The sequence below is a fragment of the Sprattus sprattus genome, assembly GCF_963457725.1.
Source record: "Sprattus sprattus genome assembly, chromosome: 16".
NCBI classification, from domain to species: Eukaryota; Metazoa; Chordata; class Actinopteri; order Clupeiformes; family Clupeidae; genus Sprattus; species Sprattus sprattus.
The window spans coordinates 19,944,193-19,956,275 of NC_137914.1; the positions used below are offsets into that span (position 1 = coordinate 19,944,193).

At 42.2% G+C, this 12,083-nt stretch overlaps 1 protein-coding gene across 1 annotated transcript in view; it reads left to right on the forward strand.

Moving 5' to 3' along the window:
- The window catches only part of LOC308377434 (MICOS complex subunit mic25a-like), a gene marked incomplete at its 5' end in the record, with an annotated part of 58,069 nt that overhangs the window by 1,326 nt on the left and 44,660 nt on the right, over positions 1-12,083 (forward strand). Inside the window, 3 exons of the mRNA XM_080854091.1 lie at positions 189-279; positions 421-535; positions 1,339-1,483. Of these exons, the coding sequence (XP_080710217.1) occupies positions 189-279; positions 421-535; positions 1,339-1,483 (351 nt within the window). The remainder of the gene's footprint in view (positions 1-188; positions 280-420; positions 536-1,338; positions 1,484-12,083) is intronic.

Here is a 12,083-nt window from a genome sequence, read left to right on the forward strand (position 1 = left end):
GGTTTTATCTAGTGTGGCCTGACTAATGTACCTGTTCTTGTCAAGGAACACTTGTCTTAAGTAATCCAATACTGACCTCTACAGGCTAAGCACGTGTAGTATCAGGAGTGTAGCACCTGAAGCTGAAGTAGTTTGTAGATTTTAGATTTTGTCATAAAGATTTACATTTTTGTCTCTACCTTTTGAAGCTTTCAGAGGATGTTCTCCAAAGAATGAGGGGTGCAAATGAAATGCCCAAATCTCAACCAAAACCCACGCTTGGCAACAAAGAGAACACAGGTGGGTAGGACCCAATCAATCAACAGTTTTTTGGCCACAGTTTTATGAAATAACCCATTGCTATGCAGTTAAATACCCTGCAATTGGTTGATGCAATTCGCCCAGAACTGTAACCTTGCCCTTCACATTCATTTTCCATAGCTGAGCCAAATCTTCAGTCGTCTACCCAGCAACAGTCACAGTCACAATCGAAACCAGCGCCCCAGGCAACATCTAGGCCCACAGCTGCAGACACCAGTGAGGAGCTGAAGAGGAGGTACAGTGGGCTGGAGGCTGGAGGGTGGGCTGCCAACGGGCTGCCAGTTGGCTCTAAGAGTTCAGTTGCTGTCTGCAGTCTGAACCTGGCTCACACAAGGCCAGGGACAGAAGTGTTTGGACAGTCTTGATGCTTCAATTTCATTACCGCAGCAGTCCATACAAAATGGACAAATGGAGCGCAGATGTACAGCTGTCTCTTTTGAATCTGTGCAGATTGTTCACTGATTAGATATACAGAAATGTTAAAGAAACACTATGCAACAATGTATCACTTCTTAAAGGTATATTTTTATGAGCACCTACTTTTGTATGGAGCATCTGTTGTTTATACTAACCGTCTAGACTCTAGGCACTATAGAGTTTTGTTGTTTGGGTTGGAACACCCTGCAGAAATGTAAGAAAAGCTTTCAGAACGTGACATTGCCAACAATATATTCAGAAGACGCCAAATAGCATGTTAACAAGCTTCTATCAGTGGCAACTGATGGTAGTTGGTGGTGTTTGCAAGGTTTATGCATGCTTTTTTAGGTAAGTAATGTGCCAGGTTTAGACTGAAACCATGAGCTCTGTATTGCCAGTGATGCCGTTAGCACAACATGACAAAAACATCAATAACACAACATAGTAAGCACTGATCAAGGTCCATGTATGGAGAACACAGAGAGAATGCTTCTTCTAACTTCTTTTGTGTGACTTTTGAGCTTGGCTGACATATAATCTGGGAAGCATTGTAAGTTTCTGTTGATTAAAGTAGATGGTCATCATCTGAGCTGCCTCTGATCATGTAATCATGCTGGACAGGTATGAGCGTCAGCAGAGCATCATTCAGGAGGAGCTGGCCCGCATCGCACGTCGAGAGAGGGAGGCCAGTCAGCAGGACCTGAGCCGAGCCATGCAGCGGGAGAGAGCGCAGACCCGCCAGGAGGCAGACAAATCCCAAATGCTGGTGAGTCATGCACAGACTACACAAACACACACACACACACAAACACACACACACACACACACACACACAGAAATAATTTTGTAGCTTTAATATGTGATCCACTTCTCACTGCTGCTTCAGTTAAAGTGACCCTCTCTCAGATTTACATCTCTGACTGACACTAATCATAGATATGCCAGAAAGTTGTTATTCCTGCAGTCATTGTGTAGCTCAGACATCTAAGTCTAGAAAGTGTCAAGGAGCTGCAAGGTGACCGAGAAACACTTAACGGGTTTCCTTCTCTTCCTGTTCTCTTGTTTTATGTGACTACACGTCTCAGTCTTCACTACAAACCCACTTAGTATCTGGCTTTATTTTACAGGTGCAATCTAGTTTTAGTTATACACAGGAAAATATGTTAAATTCCTCATGCTATTGGTTGGGGACTTCCCACAGGAGTCAAACCTCTCACTGTCAATTGCAAGTACTCCCCAACAACCTAGCCCAAGTATTATAAGAACAAAGCTCACAACAACCAATCATACCGATACTTAACAACAATAACACCAAAGACGCCTTTGTGAGCATTTCAGAGAAATTTTACTGTCCCAGGCAACTTGTACTCGTTCATTCTCCAACAAACATTTTTAAACCATATTATCTTTCCGTAGCGTGTAGCAACACATGGTCAAGCTAGTTTTACATCCAGACAGAATACGCTTTAATGAGGCAACACCAATACACAAGTTGCAGCTTCCATCTTCACCCACCCACTGACTAAGGTTCTGCGTAGTTGGGTAGACATCATAAGTAGCTTCAACAATGAATTTCATGCGATTTAATGTGGCCCTCTTCTCAACATTTTGCCAGTTCATCCATTGACCTTTCGGAAGCTGCTGCTCGTCTTTCGTACTGCTTGCAAAAAAAGCTGGTTACCATCTGCCTCCTCTTGGTACTGAGCTTCACCCCATGCTTTCCAATTGTCACCTAGCCCAAACCCTTCTCTTTCTTTGTACCTCCCCAATGATATCCCTATGCTGTAATGAGCCTTTCTCTCCCTCTGAATTAGTAACTTCATTCAACTTAACAGTCAAAGGGCCACCTTATGCATTGCAAAAGCCCAAAAACGGCAAACAACAGAATTTGTATTAACCAGGCAAGAAGTTCTTATTAATGGTATTGATGGCTTTAACAATGGACTCTGCAAAAATACCACACTGAGATCTCTGGCTTCTGTTCTTGCTGCCTGAATTTGATGCCAAATCATGCTACTAGTTTCCAAACATCCAGCAAATCCTGGGATTCCTGATTTCTGAACAGAAATATGTGTCAAACTATTTGCCTTCAGATAGGAGACCAAGTGTCCTTCCACATTAAAAAGAATGATAGGCCACTTTCGACCTATCATCAAAGCTCTCCTCCTTCGGTCATTGTTCACACCTGCATCTGTCATTGTTCACACCTGTAACAATTGTTCTCTTTTCCATTCAATCACCACGAGCTTCCATAGATATTCCGCGGGCCATCATCCATCTCCAACTGGAGGAATGTCTGCCTGTAACACAAGACCCACATGCCTCTGATTGTCAGTGTGTACCAGATTAAGATCCGGGTCCTTTCTTTCAACTCTCAAACTTCCAGTTTTCTCTTGAGTGAATAAAGACTTCACAAACTTAAATGGATACCTGTACAATGAATAAAGGCTTAACAAACTAAAATGGATACCTGTAGAATGAATAAAGACTTCTCAAACTTAAATGGATACCTGTAGAATAATAATAATAATAATAATACCTTTTATTTGTAATGCGCTTTTTCAATGACCCACAGTCGTACCAGTGGTGGTAAACTATGAGAGTAGCCACAGCTGCCCTGGGGCAGACTGACGGAAGCGTGGCATTGCCAACGGCCCCTCCGACCACCACCAACATTCATACGCTGTAATGTGATGCATGTCTTTATGATGGTGGGGGAAACCGGAGTACCCGGAGGAAACCCACGCAGTCACGGGGAGAACATGCAAACTCCGCACAGAAAGGACCTGGAAGGAACGGGATACAAACCCCAGAAACCCACGCCCACGCCCTCAGGGCCTTCTTGCTGTGAGGCGACAGTGCTAACCACTGAGCCACCGTGCTCCCCTCAATAGAATTAATTAAGACTACACAAATTGAAATGGATACCTGTCAAATGAATAAAGGCTTCACAAACTTAAATGGATATGTGTAGAATGAATAAGGACTTCATAAACTTAAATGCATACCTGTAGAATGAATAAAGGCTTAACAAACTTAAATGGATACCTGTAGAATGATTAAAGACTTCACAAACTTAAATGGATACCTGTAGAATGAATAAAGACTTCACAAATGTAAATGGATACCTGTAAAATGAATAAAGGATTCACAAACTTAAATGGATATGTGTAGAATGAATAAAGACTTCATAAACTGAAATGCATACCTGTAGAACTAATAAAGGCTTAACAAACTTAAATGGATAACTGTAGAATGAATAAGGACTTCACAAACTTAAATGGATACCTGTAGAATGAATAAATACTTCACACACTTAAATGGAAACCTGTAGAACGAATAAAGACTTTAAATGGAGACCTGTAGAATGCAGCCCAAGCTTGTTCTTTCTTCCTTCCTTTCGTCTAAGGAGCCACGTCCTCCCTAACAACTCAGTCTACTCTTCTACCTCTGTCCTCCTCTTTTAGCAGTACACTAATACCTTCACTCTGTTCGTCATTCACTTGTTTCCATTGCTTCTTTAGCTGCCTCCTCTCTTGGGTCAGCCTTTCTATTTCAACCTGTTGTTTTGACTTGCCCTGACTTTGCTTTTCCTTCCTAGCTTTCTGACAAATGCCTTAATATTTCCATGCCAAAATTGTAGAATACACTGTTCTTGTCAAAATGACTTACCTTTTAGAAAATATAAAGTTTAGGAGGGCAGTGGGGTTTGCTTTACTAAAACCTGTCAAATATGCGCTTGTGAGTGCTCTGTGTTATTTTTACATTGAGTACCAGATTGATGTGGTTGCATGAAGGTCAGTCACAAAGGTTATATGAGTACAACAATCATTACAACGCAGGCATGGGTTCATGCAATCTTGAATTATATTTCTTTTTACCTTTGACTTTTCCGAACAGTAGGGGGAGACAAAGAAATGCTGTGCTTGTGAAGTCTTAATGACTTATTTTATATATTCAGCACTGGTGTTGCTGTCTGTCAAACAAAGATATTAAGTCATGCTAGTCCATGATCTAATGGTCATACGCTTCTTCAGGACATTTTATGACAAACATATGCATACTATTTCATATGCAGCAGAGACAGTGAAGCTTAAGTTATAAAATTAATAAACTACATTCTTATCTTTTTTAATTAAATAGTTTTAACGGGTGCCTTTAAATCAGGCCCCTTCAGGCAGGCAAGGTCATTGTCAAGTAGAGCCCTCAACATGGAAATTGCTTTCTGACCATTCTGATGGCCACAAAATGACTTCTTTGAACCACTATCCTCTCCCTCTGCACCTCTTCACCCTCCAGGGACCGCCTTATCTGCTCTGGAGGAGCGGAGGATTGCACCCAAAGAGTTACCCAGGGGTATTACGACACATGCGTGCACACACACACACACACACACACACACACACACACACACACACACACACACACACACACACACACACACACACACACACACACACACACACACACACACACACACACACACACACACACACACACACACACACACACACACACACACACACACACACACACACACACTCATGCATGTCCATACATACACTCATACATCCACACTCAGACACACACAAATATGTGTTCGACTTGGAGTTGGTCTTATCTGTCTGCAGACATATGTTTGTGTTAATAGAAATTTCCAGAGAAAATGTGACGAATTGCAATGCTCAGGTGGTAATTACTATGCCTGTGCACTCTCTGTTTCTGTCATCCCCCTTCCTTCTCTTCTCTGCCTTACCAGTCTAAAGGCCCTGTCCTTCGCTGCCTCAGTATCACACAGTTCCTGCATGGGGTGCACTCACATATCTACTCCTAAAGCAAAGGTAGAGGTTCAAGGTAAAACGCGAAACATGATGCCTAGTTAAGATGATGATAATAAGGGGATAGGGTCCTAAATCTGACTTGTGGACCCCTCCTTTTCCTTACCACTCAGAACATGTGTTGATAGAAACCTGGTACTTTTCTACATTCATAATTGGCAGCAGTAAGCCAAGAACAGAGAAGGCACTTTTATTTTTGTCAGCCACAGTTTTACACACAGTGTCAGTCCAGAGATTAATTCTGGTGAGTGATATTGGCCAAGACAGAAAACCAAACCAGATTTAAGATGGATGGTGGGGTGGATGATTTCATTCTCTCTACCTGCATGTCTTGTGTCAGCTGTGAGAGCATTTGCATGAGCGTGTGAGCTGTGAAGGAATATAATTAAGTTCACAGAGCTGTGACTTCTCATAGTTGTAATTATTATTATTGTTATTATTGCTAGAAATAAACAAACGGCCCTAGACAAATCCTTGTGCCACCATGTTTGGGGCATTTTGGCCCGCAAACATTTGCAAACAAATGTAATTATGATTACAGAATGCATTTTGTACCTAATCAAGGAAAAACACAGTGAACAAATAACTATCCCAATAGACAGCAACATATTTTGAAGAGCACTCTTCGTGTCTTTCTGTAATAGCTGAGTCTTCCAGTGGTGAGATGCTGGCTGGAGAGTGGCCTTGCCTTGTCCATTTCCTTCCATTAGGACCCCACCGGTGTCCTTAGGAGCCACCAGTACACATCATGTGACGCCATGGCCTTTTTCAGCCATATTTATAAAAAAATGAAAAAGGCTGTTAAGGCAATCACAAGGCAACCCTTTGATGCATCCAAGTCCGCAAAGCATTTTGCAAATTGACTGTCTGGCCCCTCTCCCTTCCTATGTGAGATAGCTTTCTTCTCTTGCTAAACTCTGTCTCTTTTTTTCCCTTCTGCTCCATCCCTCACGCTTCCTCTCTTCCCTATCTCCTCTGGCCCCTGTGAATGCTCATTGTTAGAAGCTGGTCTTTGGCAGATACATTTCAGAATGTGTGAGGAGTGGGAATAAAGAGGAGAAAGAATGAGATAGAGGGAGAACGGGACCAAGGGGATTTTTCTCCTCCACCTCTCCCCATCTCTTTCCCTTCCCCTTTAAAATGCATTAATGTCATTTTGCAGGCTGTCGGCAGCAATAGGTGATAAGTCACATTTGCATATGGCACTTATCCCCCTTACCAACCACCAGCCCCCCGACGCCCCCCCCCCCCCCCCCCCCTCCTCCTGCTGTGTAATTAAAACGCTCTTTTCATTACGCGCTTTCAGCCTTGGAAACGAAGGCCAAGGCCATTCATGGATCTTTGTGCTCGCCGATGCATTCTATTCTATTCAACATCTGATGCATTCTATTCTATTCTATTCCACATTCGCTGCAGACTGTATAAATTCACATGTGCCTTTAGCTTGCGTGTCTGTTTCAGGTACTATGTGTGTAAATGGAAGAAACAATGGGGAATAGAATATAGATTTTCATGGACAAAAGATGTGTGGAAATCATACCTAATCACACCACTGCTATCATGGCACTTTGGGATTTTTTTTTAGAATGATTATTTGGTTAATTATTATTGGCCTATGTAAAATCAAGCTAAATTCTAAAACAAGACCATATCCTATTTCTTTTGCAACACAGGTGAATTGAGCCTCTTCAAATTGAAGCTTTTAGTGGTCTGCAGTTCTTCTTTCTTTCACTAGATGGCAGAATGAGATTGATGTGACCCAACTTGTGCATTTGTGATTGGCTTTTGCTATCTTCTCCTGTGATCATTCTGTGCATCTTTGGGAGCTGTCAACAAATGTTATAATGGTAGAGAACAAATGCACTTTGTTTGCAAGCCCATCCTCTAGGGTTAAGGCAGAGAAAGAGTGAGCAAGAGACAGAGCAAAACCCATACGTTAAGGACACCCAAAACATGAAGAACCTCGCTGTTAAGACTTTGTTTCTGTGAAGGGAAACGTTCTATGAAACAAATGGCCTCTGTGATATGTGCAGAAACACTGTTCAGAAACTGAGGTGTACATAAAGCACATACCGTATACCTGGGGCTAGAGTCCTACTGGGACTGACTCTCACCCTCCTCATTTCATAGCTCCTTGTCCAGAGTAATCTCACTCGCACACACTTGGTGCTCCTGTTGTAGCGCTGGTCTTATTGAGGATCCCAGCAGCTATGTGCGGTGCTATTGAAGATGCCCCACCGGTCCGCTGGCAGACCTGGAATGGTGCCCAGCCAAGAGACGTATGGCAAAGCGCTTCAGCAGAACTGCAATGATGCCCTCAGCCTGAAGAGAAGTACGGCAAAGCGCTTTGGCGTCCTGGCGATCCGCCCCCACCCTGAAAGAGAGCATTTTTGGTTGGGTTTCGGAGAAAACCCTATTAACCATTTTGTCAGTCTTGCTTTTCACACCTGGCAAGCATTACATTTGCTGTTTGTTCTTGTGCAGTTAGTGTTTATGTGCCATCTCCATGTTTTTAATGGAAATTCACAGGTGATTTTGCAGGCAATTGTTCAGAGCTTACTTGTCTCTCAAGCTGGTCTGGATGATGTGCATGGTCAGTTGTGCAGCTTGGACATGAACTGAACTGTAGACGACTGCTTAACTTCTTCACAAAGTGTCCCTTACACGCTGTCCTGTCTTCTGAGAGCTCTGAGCCTTTTTCTAACCATCACTCTTATTTTTCATGTATTGTCTTTAAGGTCTGAGGAATGGATGTACAGTATGTGTGTTGTGTGTGCTGTGCTCTCTTGCCCAGCCTTACGGCCAGCCTGGTTTGTGGATGTAGCTGTAGTGATTTATATGTTCTTTACTGCAGAGGCTCTGAAGACAAGGATACGCATGGATACTTCCATGTATCAGGCGCACCTTTCATAGACCCCTCAGCCTGTTAAACCCCTTTAGTCCCTTAAAACAAACTCACTCATCTTCAATGACTTTCTGGATTTGGACTTTACCCATGTTTCCAACTGCTGTGAAAGATTGTGTGTTTTTCTCCCCTCTTTTTAATGGGATCTCACTCAGGGGATCAGGCTGACGGCACCTTACCTCTCCACCTCCCATCAGTCCTCTCCTCTACTTTATCAAAGGGAGCCGGCGAGAGTAATCTAGGCCGGCATGGAGTGAGCTGCAGCCTGGTGATAGCTGGGCCTTATCAGTAAATGTAATCTCAGAGCTGACATCTTTCTGCATGTAAAACTATTAAGGCTCAGCTCGCCGCGCTCACGCCGGGCCCAAGAGCCTGTAATTGCGAAGCAGTTGACTGCAAGCAGGAGAGAGGGAAGATTTCTATCCGCTGTGAGCCCGCTGCCCAAATCTCTGCCATCTCTGATCCATCCTGGTGCAGGTAAAATGGGAGACGAGAGCAAATTAGAAGCCAAATTACGGATGTTTTGGTTGCTATCTCCTGTTCTCATCTTCAAGGTTGAGGCGCTTGTCTTTTTTGTTAACTTGTGTTATTCTGTGGGAGTTTTAGAACAATAAGGAAACCTTTAGTTAAAGCATGCTTTCTTTTGCCAAGGACTTACTTGAAAGTTGCTGGCATATTGTGAATTGACTGACTGGGCTTGTTTTGCAGTCTGTAGAAGTGTGCTTGTCTTTCTGTACTCTGAGGCTGAAACCCTGTGGCGTATTAGTTGTACGTTCCCTTTCATATGAGTGCAAAATCGGACTAAATCAGGCTAAAATCTTTCAAATGAAACCCACAAAAACAGTTTGTCAGGGGTGAACATGGGTGCTCAGGATGGTAGTTTTCATAATTGAGGCTGGTTTTAAGAGTAATCTTAAAATGTGACAGTTGATAGAAAAAATGATAATAAGTTTCACGTGCAGCATCATTCTATGTCAATTTATCAAATGCTGGATTGAGAGCAGTTTCATTCTAATTGGGCCAAGTATTATTAATGGAATGTTAGGCCCCATGTTAGTAGGGGGTTACCCTGAAATGCACCGACTTTCAAAACTTTCAAGGTTTCCCTTTGTGTTCGGTTCATTCCCATGCACAGTTTGCTTACCCTTTGTAGTCAAAATGATGCATCATCGCTATTGCTGATGCTTCCTTGTCAGTTTCAGTTTTCAGTTTGTTAATTTGACAAGAGGGACAGTGTACATTAATAAACATTAAAATGTAAATGCACCCAATTATAGCCAAAAGACTAGTTTCCATTGGCAGTCCCCCTGCCAAAGTTAAAAAAAGGCTAAATGTAAACAACCTTAAAAAAGGCATTAACGTATATCAAACATAACATTGACAACTTGCCCGCGGGGGGGCAAGTTAAACCGGATTTTGAACATTAAACAGCAATTCTTTAATATGATCAGGCTGTCCCAACTTAAAAGTCTCTACTTGAAAGTGAAAGTGAAAGTGAACGTCCTCTCTATGACAGAGGTGGTGTAGACACACAGGGCCTGATTTACTAATATGCGCTGGGCAAACTGTGCTTACTCCGCCCTTTAAAGAGCCTGATTTACTAAGATTGATTTGCGAACGCATCTTAATCTGCGCCTTTGCCAGGCGCACATTAACGCACGGTGATTCCCCGCATTTTCCGTGATATTTATCAAGCCAGATACGCGCTGGGCAATCATTATTTAGCGCACCGTTAAAAGACTGGAGAACTTGCCAGCAAGTTACTGCCACCATGGAGATTCGAGGAAGAAAAAACTAAGGTTCAGCGAATAGATAGCGAGATAGATATATTGGTTCACGTTCGCTCAATCACTGAACCTGATTCAATGGGTTATATTGTTGTTTTGCCCGCCATCACCTACAGCGAGATGTTTAAAAGAAAACGAATATAAATAATATGGTATTGGTGGCATTAATGCATAAACTGTCTATTATAACAATATAGATGTGTACATGGCGAGATTAATACGTTCTACAAGGGACATGGGTTCACTACAATATATCCCCACTGAAACAAATACATACCAAGTAGCAAGGCCTCTCCAAAATCACCGAGCTCAATCATGGATAGATGGCACTATTCCGGAAGATAAAACTGTCATGACCAGACCACTACACCGTAAGTAATGGTCATGTTGGCATCACATATGACCTGGACATTCATTGAATATGTGTGCTTTCTGTTTCAGTAAACGTGTTCGTGGATTGAAGGTGGGACTGTTTGCATGTGGGTGCGATCAATTTCTCCAATTACGTTCGGAAAGTTTAATTTCATATATATGAATATATGAATTATACGAGTTGAAAAAAATATTTCTGTTCGCTGTCTCTGTCTATGTCTTTGCCTTGCTGCTGCCATATCAACGTTTTCAGACTCAGTGGAAATGCGCTTCCTGGTTAAGACGTGCTTTTATGAGGCGGAGAATTAGCCTGCAAATCAGAGATGTGCGCTCGCCGGGCAGTTTAGTAAATACTACGCAGTTCATCATTAGGCGCACTCCTCCCATTAAATAGCGCTTCACGCCTACGTTACCACCCACGTTTCCGAACCATCCCACCTGTTTGCAGGTACACAGCCTCAAAGTGTTAATATGCGACTCTACTCAAATGCGCCCCCTTAGTAAATACCGTTTTATGTTTACGACCGCTATTTTACGCCAGAAATGGGCGCAATCCTGTTAGTAAATCAGGCCCACACTCTCTGAAATTCACCTCTGCATTTAACCCATCCAGGGAAGTGACACACACACACAGTGAAGTGAGGTTACACACTAACCCGGAGCAGTGTGTACTTATACTTATACTACTTATGGAGGACTGAACAGTGATGGTGTGATTTAGGTTTTTTGTCAAGTAATTTGAGAGCCTGTTTGTAAAGAGACATGACTGGTTTAAGAGTAGTGGAGTTGGCAGTAGACCAGGTGGGTAAGCCGTAGTTAATGTGAGATAAAATCAGCGAGAACATCAGCCTCGGTGGACATGTGATTTCTAAGATGCCTAAAGTTGGCAAAGGTTCATTTAAAATGTTTGCATATTATTTTTTTATGTTTTTTAAAAGTAAGTTGATTATCAATCAAGATACCAATATATTTGTATTCCTTCACAATCTTGATTCTTTGATCAGAAATAAACACATTCGGTTCAGTGTTAGACTTGCTGGTTTTAGAAAAAAACATAGCAACGGTTTTGGAATTGTTAAGCTGAAGACAACATTTGTTTAACCAGTCAGACACATCAACCATGACCTTTGTAAGCCTAGCAGTGACATCTACGTTATTCTTACCCCACCCAAAGATCACAGTCTTGGCATACAGATGGCAAATCGTTAATGTTAAGACTGAAAAGAAGTGGACCCAGGATTGAACCTTGGGGAACACCTGTAGACAGATTTCTGAAGTTGGATAATACATTGTTTATTTTATCACACTTATTCGACTTGATAAGTATGATTTGAAGCAGTTGGATGCAGAAGAAGTTAAACTGATCAAACTTATACTTCAGGTACTATGATTACATGAGACATTCATTCTGAAGTTGCATAGGGTTGCACAAGGTAATATAACACAGAGTATATAACACAGAGG